Genomic DNA, 13693 nt, shown 5'->3' with positions numbered 1-13693 from the left:
ACTGGACAGCAGTCATCAAACTCAGAAAAATTATTCCTTTTCTATGATTCCTCAATTCTGTATTTTGAAGGAGAGTCAAGTTAGTTACTTTCAACTGTATTAATTCTGCTCAATTCTATAGAATATTGCTTCTTAATCTACTTAAAATCAATTTTGCTCTTTTGTTTTTGCTTCAACCTCTAGTGTGCTTAGTGGAAAATAAAACTAAGCCAACAAATCAACCCTTGACTCGACCAAAAAATAAAACAGTTCTACTTTATAAAATCTCTATCTATATAACAGCTGTCACATTTTTTTCCCCTTACCTTCAATGCCAGGGTAATCTACAATCCTTTCCTTTATCCATCTCTCAAATACCTCTTTATCTTCTTTTAGCATTTTTTCTACCATTTTCTACCAAAATGGGACATCAAAAGAGTCACTAATAACATTTTTCAAACCAAATCCTAATGCTTTTCTAATTTTCCATTCCCTCAAACCTCAAGCATTTTTTTTTTTCCCACACTGATGACAATCTCCCTCCAAAAATCTCTCCTTTTCCATCTCCCTCAATTTCAACATTTGGACTCCTTTGTATTATTTAACCTATTGGCCCCCTCTATCCACAGTATACTGCAAAATTCAGTTCTTAGTCTTCTCTTCTTCCTTTATATCTCTTCCTTCAGAAAAAGGTGATCAACAGCTTGCTTATGGCAGTTTTAGGTAAATCCTTAACTTAGTTTCAGTTTTTATGCTAGGCTCCAATTGCCCACTTTCTACTGGCATGGGTGTGGCTAACCACCACTCAGACAGAGGAAATCTAAAGCCAAAGTCATAACCTTCTGCACCAGATTAATTCTCTACTTCCCCATTTTTAATAATGGGATTTGCCAACCACCAAAAGTTTGAAGTTTTATCTTTTCATTCTCGTTCTGGTAATTTTGTCTGAATTATCTCATTTATTTATTTATTTATTATCCATTGCCATTGTGGAGTCACTGATTTTTAACTTCACATCCCTACTGCTGCAGTTGAATTCTAGTTTGCTTTCCTGTCACATCTCATTAAATCCAATCTATATATTTAATAACTCACAAGGTCTACTTTAATAATATCATTTCTTGCTCCATTATTCATACTCACCCAATGTGAAAAATAGCTGGTTTTCAAGGCTCTCCACAGTTAAGCCCTATCATATCTATTATTTAATATTCCCCAGCTTTAGTTCTCCATCCTTTCCCCTCATCTCCTGTGAATATCACATTCATTCCATAAAGGAAACATATTGTCTCTTGTTGGAAATTCTAATTTCCTTTCCTACTCATTATCCTTCAAAATCCAATCTGAATTTCTTCTTCTTCAGAAAATTTTCTCATATCAATCTCTATGTCCTATAGCTTCTTTTGCATTCAGTGTTTGGACTGCAAAATTCCCAGTACAATACTAGTATATCATGGATCATTAATGTAACAGTCATTATACTTCCTTTGTTCAGTAATAGGAATGTGCAGTCTTCTCATTTTACTTGCTATTCCTATGGCTTACCTCTGTATACTCTAGTGCCTATCAAAGGCCTAGATATGTAAAATTTATTGACTGACTAGAATATAAATACCTCGCACCAACCACAATGTCACCATTGTCCAGCACACAGCAGCACCATATAGACTGAGCTGGAAGTCGGATTGTTTGAGCACATTCCCCTTGTTTCCAGATTCTCAGAGATCTATCTTCTGCTGTTGTCACAAAATCTAAAATTCATGAAAATATAAAAAAATTTGTTTAGCTATAACTTTTATAAATAACATCTTTCTAGATGCCCTCATCTCAAGAATGGGATGAAATAATGCACAAAACAAAATTTTAATACAAAGAATACACTACTCTTACCTTTACAATTAGGAAAGACAGATATGCTATAAATATAATTTGTATGCCCATAATATACTTCAAGACACTCCCCGGTGATTTGCCATCTTCTAATACTAGCATCATTTGCACAGGAAAGAAATTCTGTTTCACTCAAAATTGCCAAACCTCTTACACAGTCTTCATGCCCTGCATTAAAAAAAAGAAAAATGTATCTTTTGCTCAATGGCTCCATATATTTTACTAAAATTGTAAAACATATTAGTAGTAAAAACTGATTTTTCAAGTTAGAAAATTTCCTTTTTCCAGTAGAAAAGTCTGGTAATCAAAATTTATATTTCAGTTTTGGCAATATTTTCTATTCTTCTGAAGTTATTTTACATTAATCATATTTTTCCTAAATTATTTCCTAAAACATTCCAGAGACTGTATTTTGGCTCCAAAAATTCTTCATTTTCACCTGACAATTCCTTTAAAATTTTTCTTTCCCAATAATAATTACTCATAAAATCACAATATTCAAATATATTAAAATATGTACTAAAAAGTAAATGTCTCCTAAGTTTAAGGACAAAACATTTTTTGATGTTGTGACCTCATAAAGGAAATGAGAAACCAAACCCTTCATGTTCAGTATTTGTTAATTTAGATTAGTTATCCTAAATTAATGATTTGAAATAGAAACTGAAAATACTCATGCAGAAAACAGAGGGATACTTAATTACAACTCATTATCTATTTTCCATCTATAGTTACTTTAAACTGTTCAAAGTATTATCCAGGGTAGTACCTCTCAAATAAATTAATTATATTAATATTAGACATCAGAGGGGCCAGGGCTCAATCCCCAGCACCAAGACAAAAAAATAAAATTTAAGACAGCAGATGCCTCAGTACAGTCATTAGATAGACTTTAAAAAGCCTATCTACCAAAACCCACAGACTTAACAGTCTAAATTTTATTATTATTAAACAATGCATTTCAATAAAAATAAAGGCAATAATGATGCTTTCTTTGAGATAAAAATAACACTACTGATCTACCATCAGAAGCTTATGCTTCAGTTTCCAGCCTGAACATGTTAGAAGGACAATCAAAAGTAACACACAAAAAAATCACATACACATTTTCAGGGAGGAGGGGTGGATACTGGGGATTGAACTCAGGGATACTTGACCACTGAGCCACATCCCCAGCCCTATTTTGTATTTTATTTACAGACAGGGTCTCATTGAGTTGCTTAGCACCTCCATTTTGCTAAGGCTGGCTTTGAGCTCAAGATCCTCCTGCCTCAGCCTCCCGAGCTGCTGGTATTAAAGGCATGTGCCACCACACCCAGCTAGCACATACACATTTTACAGCATATCATACAACTTTTTATTAGTCTACACCTAGTTGTTTTTTGAGAGGGCTCATTATAACATTAAAAAAGATATTAAATAGTAACTGTCAGAAAATCACATTTGTCCAAATTAATGGCTCATATATACTTATGTTTTCAAATGTAATTTTTAAGTTTCTAATCTGTTGAATAATATAATAAATTTGATTATAATAAAAGTTGTCTATCCCCATCTTACCTGAAAAAGTCCTCTCACATCTTCCAGCCTTCCACAGTTTAATAGTTTTATCTGCTGAACCAGTTAACATTAAGCCTTGTTCGGGTAAAATCTTTACTGCCCATACTGCAGCAGTATGACCCTGTGAGTAAAATGGGTATCAATTTAACATACATAGAATTAACATACTTGTTTATTATCTAAAATATTCACACAAACATATTGTACCTGTAAGGTCATCATGCATTTGTCATTCAGCCAGACTTTAGCAGTTGTGTCCCATGAGCCACTAAGTAATGTCCCAAATTTTCCAGATGATAAACTACAAACTAAGGGGAAAAAGTAATTAGTTAATATAGTTTCATGGAGAAAAAATGTTCAACCTTGCAACTGATTAAAGTATTGTAATTTTAAAAACACTTTGTGAAGTGACAGTATATTACCCAACTGAGGTTCAATTCAGTGGAGATGAAGAATGCAGTGGTCAAGAGCACAGGCTCTGGGGGCAGAATGCTTGGATACAAGGCCTTGCTGAACCACTTACAAGTTGTGTGATCATGGGGATAATGAATGCTTAACCTCAGATTCCTAGTCTGTAAAACGAGGGAACAGGACTAAGTGGGCTGCATAATCCCTTCTGGCTCTAAGAAACAACAATAGGAAGATAATGCAAGTGATTCTGAAATACTGTATATATAGATATTTAGGGTCACTTTCAAGAAAATGAAAAAAAAAAAAAAAAAAAAAAAAAAAAAAAAACAAAAAAAAACCCAGAGCTAAGATCAAAGTTCAACAGTACTGGAACAGTTAATTGTTTTATCATGTTAATGTAAAATTATGCAGACTGAACATCATAAATATTAAAAATTATCTCAGAAAAGGAAGAATATCCAGACAGTCAAAGTAAAGCCACAAAGAATAAGAGTTGGAACCTCTCTCTTTGGACCAGAGGGAACTGATAAAAAACAAACAAACAAAAAAACTCTACTTTCAGAGTAGGAGGTCCTTGAAATAACCACTCATTCAAATTTCAGAATGGCAATGGACAAGAAACTGCTGTCTTGAACTATTTCCTTTTGTGAATGGGAATGTTTGCTCTGGTTATTCTTCCCTTTTCTACAATAGTATACTGGGAATGGATGACGTAGGTGCAGTTAGCTCACAGATCTCTGAATTAGAGAGGAACTATATATAGACCTGATATAGATAGACCTGATCAATATTTCCCTGATTTTCAGAATACCATACTTCACTAAGAGATTCTTAACTTTGGGCTTTATGCTACCTCTGGATGGGAATTTGGACTATTTGACCTTGGAAGGGAAGTGAGTATATTTTGACTACAGAAGGGAGAACAACCTGAGTAGCTGGTGGCCAGAAGGCACAATGTGATAGTTCTCCCTTCTCAAGCACATAAGGGGATGGTATTTTCCTCCTATGTTTGAAGTTGTCCTTTCATTGCTGCAATTACTACTGAAGCACAAGTAGAGATAAAGCCCTTATCAACTTGAGTCTGAGAAAATCTGGGGAGAATCCCTTTACTAACTCATGTTGAAAGGGAGAATCCCTTTACTAACTCATGTAAGGTGAATGAGATATATTCTGTGTTATGTTACTCAAATCTGGGAATTATTTGTTACTATATTATGTAATATGTTAGCCTACTTTGACTTATAAGTTAGAACATTTGCAAACGTTTCACAGACCTACTGCAGCATCTGTAAAAATGAGCTATAGTTAATAGAAACTACAGAAAGGAGAAAAAAGGGTCAATAACTTTAGAGAAAATACTTTTTCTTTGACAAAAATAAAATTTAAAAGCCAAGTGGATTAAAATTAAAATTAAATTAATAGTCTCCTTATTTCCCACTTTGTTCCAGAAAATTTAAGTGACTTTCAAAATATATACAATATACTCAGGTAAAAATTAAGTGAAAAAGGAAAGCAGGACAAAGAATAGCTGGTAAAATGTGTAACATGAGGTCATGAACATGGGCTACTGTTCAGTCTTTACAAAGCAGAAGACAGAAACCTTAACTGAGTAATAATAGCTAAGTTATTGAGTGCTTACCAGTGTTGAACACTTAAAAGTGTATTACTGTCTATAACAACTTCAGGAACCAGATGTTGTTCCATTTAACAGATTAGGAGACTAAAATTCAGAAAGATTAAATGATTTTAATTTGGGGACGGAAAAAGGAGCAGGAAATGGAGTCTTGTTATATTGCCCGGGCTGACACTGATCTCCTATGCTCAAGCCACCCTCCTGCCTCAGTCTCCCAAGTAGCTGGGACTGCAGGCACCTACCACCATGCCAGGTTGATTTTAATCTTTTCAAGGGAAAAAACCCAAAACAACAACAACTAAACTAGACACTCAGAAAATGCATAACTAATCTGTGCAATGAGAACACAAAATATCTTTACGGATCCATAATGTATCACATACACTTGTTCTTAGGGACAAACACTGAAAGGTATTAGTATACAAATAAATATACAAACTACTGTGTTTAGATGTTGAAATCAAAGTGAATTTTCCCATTTATATGAAAAGTAGGTTTTCAAATAGCTAAATTTTTTTTTAAAAGACTGACTTAAAACTTCTGTATTACTTGATTATTCTTTGTTTAAATTCAAGTGCCAAGAAGTCAATAAATTCAATCACTGGAATGTCCTACTAATACTGCATTTATATAGAGTACCTTATGTGTACTGGAAACAGTTAACTTAAAAAAATTCTTCTTTTGGATCACTTATTTCTAACAGAGTAGTAAATTCTAAAATTTTATTTAAAATGATGTGCACATTTATTTATTTATTTATTGTCTATGGCTGCTTTTGTACTAAAATGGCAGAAATGAGCCATGATGAGAATAACCATATGGCTTGAAAAACCTAAAACACTTAGCAACTGATCCTTTACAAAAAAGTTTGCTAATCTCTGTTTTAGAGTTTACATTTTGATGTATTTACAAATGAAATACTATATCAAATATTTCTTTTAAAATACCAGTGATAGAGGGTAAGATGAAAAAAATAGGTTACATGTTGATAATCCTTTAAAGCTATATAAACACATGGGTGGAAGGGATTATTATGTTTTTCTCTTCTATATATACGATTATATAATAACTCATTATAGAACACCAAATCTTGGGCTGGGAATGTGGTTCAGTGGTACAACACTTGCCTATCATGTGTGAGGCCCTGGGTTCAATCTCCAGCATACACACACACACAAACAAAACAAAAACCCATGTCTCTATTTTGTATACATTTACAGATTTCCATAATAAAGCTGTAAAAATCTGTTTCACTCTGTATTAAAAATTTCACACATACAAACATACAAACATTTTACAAATTTTTCAAAGAAATTAAGTTTAAATGTTTATGGGTAATGTCCCGAAATATTCCAACCATATATATAAAAATAAGTACACGTAACTGTACTGATCAAGCTTGCCGTTTTAAAACAAAGAGTTGTTCAGCCATATACAAATTCACTATTATCACAGAACCAGGAATTACATACAAATTATGGAAAATGATTTTCACAAGTATTAAATACTCTGATACTGACACTAGATTAGTAAATGCACTTCTTCCTGATCTTCAATTTGCTGCACAGATGACAGCCAAAAGATAAAAGATACACTTAGTATGTAAATAACTTCACTGCACAAAATAGAAAATCCAAACCATGAAGTATATTAAAATTATACAGCCTCTTCCTTTTATAAATGAACATTTTACTTTTTTACATATAGGCTGGGGTGTAGCTCAATGGTAGAGTGCTTGCCTAGCATGCAGAAGGCAGAAGGCTCTGGGTTTTAACCCCAGGACTGAAAAATAAAACAAAACAAATAATAATAATAATAATAATTTTATATATATAATGTGTATATATATATATATATATATAAAATATATCAGCATGTCAGTCTTTAAATTCACAAGTAAATTTGAAACAGAGAATTCATATAACTAAGATGATCCAAAAAGTTCTGCACTATCAAACCATAGCTATAGATGAAAGAAAACATAACAAAAACTTGAGAAAATAAATGTGAATTTTACGTTCAAAGGGATGAAAACTTCAATTAGAAAAATACCAAAGTGTTATACTCACCTGTATTTTTGTGACCTTTTAAAATATAAAGAGGCACTGGACTGTCCAGTGAGAAAATGCAAATATTGTGGTCATTTCCTCCAGTGGCAATCAGTCCATGTGGGTATATGTCACTTGAGGGTATGATGCATACACAAGATACAAAATTAGAGTGGCCACTCATACAGTGCATTTCTGTAAAGCCCCTGTTAGGACTGGAAAGACAAGACAATTAATAGGCAAATATTTGTCCCATGCCTTACCCTAGAACATAATTGTCAAAGCACTCATTTTCATTTAGTGTCCATATTGAACTTTAGAGTACATACTATTTTACAAATCCATTGTTATAAATTAAATAGGCAAATGAAAAAATAAGTGAACTTGAAGATAGGATGTAGAAATTATCAAGTCTCAGTAACAGAAAATGAGAGAAAAATGAACAGAGCCTGTAATCCCTGTAGGAAACAATCAAGAGAACCAGATACATAAAGAGGGAGAGAAGAGAGATTATTTTAAAAAAATAATTGCTGAAAGAAAATCCCAGATATGAATATACACATCCAGAGAAGCTCAACAAATTTCAAGTAACAGACACCCACACTGAGACACATTTCAATGGGAGAACCTTGAAAGCACCAAGAAAGAAATGACTCATCACATATAAAGATCCTCTCAAGATAATACATGGATCTAATCAATAACTTTTGAAAGGAGGGTCTGGGGTGTAGCTCAAAAGTAGAATAGGTATGCTGGGCGTGGAATCACATGCCTATAATCCCAGCAGCTCAGGAGGCTGAGGCAGGAGGCCCTCAAGTTCAAAGTCAGCCTCAGCAAAAGCAAATTGCTAAGCAACTCAGTGAGAGTTGCTAAATAAAATACAAAATAGGGCTGGGGATGTGGCTCAGTGGTTGAAGCCCCTAAATTCAATGCCTGGTACCTCCTGCCCACCTCCAAAATAAGTAGTGCAAGGCCCTGGATTCAATTCCCAGTGCATGCATTAGCATATAAATTACACACACTTTGGAGGTCAGAAGGCAATAGACCAATATATTCAAAGTGGTAAATAAAATTTAAAAAAAATTAAAAACCTGTCTACAAAGAACCCTATGCCCTGCAAAACTGTCCTTCAAAAGTGAAGGGGATATTAAAACTTTCCCAGATAACAGAAGCAAGGGAATTTGTTACCAGGAGACTTTCCCCACAGGTAATGCTTAAGGGAGTCTTGCAGGGTGAAATGAAAGGACCCAGATGGTAATTCAAAGACATACAAAGAAATAAAGATCGCAGTAATGCTAAATATGCCTAGTAATATTACAGCAGTGGTTTGCAACTCTCTATTTTGCTTTTTACAATTTTAGAGGCTAATACATTTAAAATAAAATTATTTGTTTTGGAGTGCACAATGTATAGATGTACAGTTTTGTGACACCAATAACCAAAAGGGGGACTAACGAGAGTTGGGAAGGAGCAGATTTTGTGTATGTTATTGAATTTAACTTGTATAAATTCAAATTAGAGTTACAAGTTTGGCATGTTCAATGTAAAGAATAGCTAAGAATCTACACAAAAGGAAATGGAAAGGAATTTAAATGTTTTATTACAAAATATCAACTGAACACAAAAGAAGACAGTAATGCAGGAAATGAAGATGAAAAAGCTATAAAGCATACAGAAAATAAATAGCAAAATGCTATCAGTAATTACTATAAATGTGAATGGATTAAACTCCCCAATCAAAAGACTGATGGGCAGAATGGTTTAAAAAATGATTCAACTATTTGCTGTCTACAAGAGACTCATTTTAGAGCTAAAAACAAATACACTGGAAAAAGATATTCCATGCAAATGGTAACCAAAAGAGAATAGGGGTAGCTATACTAATATAAAATCAAATAGATTTTAATTTTAAAAAGTGAAACATACATTATTTCATATTAATAAAAATACAATACAGCAAGAATACCTAACAATCATAGACAGTTATATACCTAACAACAGGCCATCAAAATATACAAAGCAAAAACTGACAGAATTGAAGATTAAATATTCCACAATAATAGCTAAATACCTCAAAAGCCCACCTTCAGTATGGATAAAACCAGACAGAAAATAGGTACAGAAATTAAGGGTCTAACATAATAAACTAATTAGAACTAACAGAATACTTTACCCAAGAACAAGACTTTTCTGTGGTAAAGAGCATGATGATTTTTCTTTTCAAAAAATTAAAACAGCCAGGGGTGGTGGCTCACACCTGTAATCCCAGCAGCTCGGGAGGCTGAGGCAGGAGATCTCAAGTTCAATGCCAGCCTCAGCAACTTAGCAAGGCCCTAAGCAACTCAGTGAGAACCTGTCTCCAAATAAAATACAAAAGAAGGGCTGGGGATGTGGCTCAATGGTTAAGTGCCCCTGGGTTCAATTCCTTCTACCAAAAAAAAGAAAGAAAAATTAAAACAAATTACCATGTAATCCGGCAATCCCATTTCTATGTATATTTCTAATGAAATGAAACCAGAGTCTTAAAGAAATATTTATACAACCAAGTTCAGCATCATTATTTACAATAGCTAAAATGTGGAAGCAACCTAAGAGTCTATCAGTCAATGAATGGATAAACAAAACGTGGTAAACACAAACGACAGAATTTTATTTAACTTCAAAAAGGAAAGAAATTTCGACAGGTGCTAAAATGTGGATGAACTTCTGAGGATACAATACTAAGTGAAGTCAGCCACATAAAGATAAATAATGTTTGATTCCATTTATATGGGGTATTTAGAATCAAAACTAGAGACTGAAAGTAGAATGATGGTTTCCATAAGCTAAGGAAAGGAATTTATTAGTTTAATGGATATAAATTTTATAAGATGAAGTTAGCAAGCTACATGGTGGTAATGGTTGCATAACCTCATAAATATACTTAATACCACTGAACTGTATACATAAAAATGGTCATAATACTAAATTTGGTTATAAGTATTTTACCCAAAATAAACTGGGGAGGGGGAATTTTGAGCACTATACATCTATAGAAATGGGGAAAAAGAGGACAGAACAAGAATAAGGATGGCTAATAGAAAATCTTCAGTTAATTGAATCATATGAAAAAAATCTTCAAAGGAAGATATCTTGTAGTAGCCAATTTTTGGTCATTTTGTGGGTTTTTAAAAATGTAATTTTGAAAACATTTTATCAGTAAGTACAGAGAAAATTAAAAGATGACATGTTTAAAAATCGATAGTATAGCTGGGTGGGGTTGGTGCACACCTGTAATAAGGTTGAAGATCTCAAGTTTGTAGCTATTCTCAGCAACTTAGCAAGATCCTGTCTCAAAACAAAAAATAAAAAGGGATGGGAATGTAGCTCAGTGGTAGAGCACTTCAATCCCTAGTATTGGGGGTGGGGGGGAATTGATATTAGGTAAACCACTAAGTCTATGTGTGTCCTTTAGCACTTCTCAGCATAAATGTTTTATGTATCATCCATAGTTTTCTATGAAGTTCTTAATGGTGGAATCCAGATCTGGTTTTCTTTATATTTTCCCAAGTTACTAGCACAATGGTTTACATAGTAAGCATTAAATATTCCTTGAATCGATGAAAAAGTACTTTAAAGTATTAAGAAAAGACTTCCAATCACCCCAGCCAGGCAACTGTACCCATCTTATACTCCACATAGGTATGAAACTTTTACTTAGAATAAGGGGAAAGTCTGAATAGGGGGACATGAGTCTTGGAGTGTGAGGAACGTGTACTTTCATACTAGAGTCCAAGATCACCAAAAACAAAACACTGGAGGCAGGAGGTCAGCCCAGTGAAATGGCCCCACCAGATAATGCTGCTACAATTAAGATCAAAGTCAACGAGTGCCACCTAAGAGCACAGAACTTCCCAAGAGCTTTTTATTCTCCATCTTCAACAATGAGGTCACAATAAGGATTACCACACATCTGGGGGTAGCCTCCAGGATAACACATGACTGACCAAACAAACAAACAAACAAAAAACAACCCATCAATTTGGAGGAAACAGACCGCTAAGGAGAAAAAATAAAATAGTAAGAATCATTAAGATCTTTGAAGATATTGCAACCATGAAAAAAGGACAAAATTTCATGAATAAGTCAAGGTAATTTCCTAGAAATTATAGCCAAAAAGAGAAGATATTATTTTAAATGGGAGAAAAATGAAATTTAGAAAACAAGTCCAATATTTGAATTTCTAAAATTTTTAAATCTTTTAAAATTAAAATACTACACATAACACATCTTATATAGAGAAACAGAAGTAAAATGTAAAAATGAGGAGTTACATAAAATTTTTGCCTTTGAGAAAGGGAAATGGGGGTGCTGTATGAAGGGGAAGAAATTGCTTTGGTTTCCTAACAAACCCTACAGATCTACTGGATGAAGAACCCAAAGTACTGAATTTACAAGAGGGAGAAGTGACTTTACTCTTATCCTGATCAGAGAAGACTGAATGTACGAACTTAAATCTGCAGTTGTTATCTTCCAATATGGATAGTTTTCAAAAGGCAAAGTTGTTGAAGCCTTACCTCATCTCTCCCAACCCAGAAGTGATGACAGACTTGGCAAATCTAATTTAGTACAAGACAGCTTATAGAATTCTGAAGTAGTATGAAACAAGAGAAGGTTGGCTGGCTCTATTCTGTGTACTACTAAAAAATAATGCCTGAAGGATGAGACTCTGAGTTTTCAGTGGGTTTCAGTTTAAGGCTAGGTATCTGATTTAGTTCATCCTAGAGGAGAACTTTTCTGTCTCCCTAAAAGTAAATTCTATCCTTAGTTCATCCCTATACTTACTACCCTGATTCAGAACCATACAATGTATATGTGAATACACATATCATTTACTACCTAATTCCAAACATTCTATAGTCCTTCATTAACTTTATTAATGTCCTATGAAATAAAAACTGTCAGTCTGCCAGCCTTGTGAACCCTTTTATAACACTAAAGGTGTAGCTGAGACATTCTACTTAGGATGCATAAAAGGTCAATCACCTAGTGACTGAGATGGTGGAACTTGATGCTCTAACCTGAGCAGTTGGAAAAGAGAAAAATAATCTTATCTCAATAATACTCCAATACCTAGCCCTGGCAAAATGCAAGTTTTTCATATAAATACGGGAATGTATTTGGAAAAAAAAAATAAAAAGAATAAGTTCTCAAATAGAAGATCATTTCAGCCCAAAGTTCCTCAAGTTCCTAGAATATGCAACTTTCAGATGACTTTAAACTTTAGTCAACCTGGCACCGTTCTACAAAACATATAAAAGTTTAATGACAGAATTCCACTATTAAAAGAGGCTCTTTTAGATACTTATTGCAATGTTTATATCCTTCTGGGCATGTTTCTAATGAACTTGATTCTATTCATTTACTTGTTGTTTTGTTTTGGTGTCAAGGACTGAATCCTGTATACTAAGCACACACTACACTGAGATATACTGCCACTCTATTAAAAAATATAATGAGTCACATTTGAAGGACCGTTTTAAATTCTCAAACTTAATAATTGTACTCAAATACACAAAGAGCTACCTAACATGTTATAAGTGGTTTGGAATACCACAGAATCTTAAGAGTTAGAAGAGACCTTTAGAGATCATCTTATTCAAGTCAATACAGGAATTTGCTATATAATTTCCCTAGTCTAGTCTACCATCATGTGTAGGGTGCACTACTGCAAAAGCCTCCAAACAGATATACTTACACACTTGTCCTTTTCCATCAGTGGCTAGCAAAATCTCAACAAGAGATCAGATCGTGCAGCTCCCAGGTCCCAACTATTTGAATGCTTCTACCTCTGAACTCCATGACCTGGCTCCTGCCAGGCTCACCTCACCACTTAATCCCTCCTGTCACACAGGAAGTTTCCTCTTTCTCAATGCAGGGTTCCAGTGTTTGCTTCTCTTGCTGCCCAGGCTGCTCCTTCATTTTGGCTCTTCCAGCTCAACCCTCCTCATTCCTTCCTCCCCAAGACCAGCTCAATCTATCTCATGCTTCTGATGTCAACTTTAAAAAAAACAAACACATCTCCTAGGACAAGCTTCCTTTTTATCATCTCCCCCGAATCCTTTATCTGTATTCTTCATATTACATATGTAAATCCATCCTCCTCAGCAGATTAAGAAAGTTCCATAAACAC

The 13693-nt window shown here is 34.0% G+C and overlaps 1 protein-coding gene across 1 annotated transcript in view; it reads right to left on the bottom strand.

Annotated features, from left to right (window-relative positions):
- The window catches only part of Plaa (phospholipase A2 activating protein), a 34123-nt gene that overhangs the window by 19104 nt on the left and 1326 nt on the right, over window positions 1–13693 (bottom strand). The window contains exons 2-6 of the mRNA XM_047525318.1: window positions 7543–7736; window positions 3637–3737; window positions 3430–3550; window positions 1870–2037; window positions 1595–1730 (exon numbers count right to left, since the gene is read on the bottom strand). Of these exons, the coding sequence (XP_047381274.1) occupies window positions 1595–1730; window positions 1870–2037; window positions 3430–3550; window positions 3637–3737; window positions 7543–7736 (720 nt within the window). The remainder of the gene's footprint in view (window positions 1–1594; window positions 1731–1869; window positions 2038–3429; window positions 3551–3636; window positions 3738–7542; window positions 7737–13693) is intronic.

The sequence above is a fragment of the Sciurus carolinensis genome, chromosome 14 (assembly GCF_902686445.1).
Source record: "Sciurus carolinensis chromosome 14, mSciCar1.2, whole genome shotgun sequence".
NCBI classification, from domain to species: domain Eukaryota; kingdom Metazoa; phylum Chordata; class Mammalia; order Rodentia; family Sciuridae; genus Sciurus; species Sciurus carolinensis.
The sequence above is the reverse complement of the archived record's forward strand: the minus strand, read 5'-3'. Positions and strand labels throughout refer to the sequence as shown.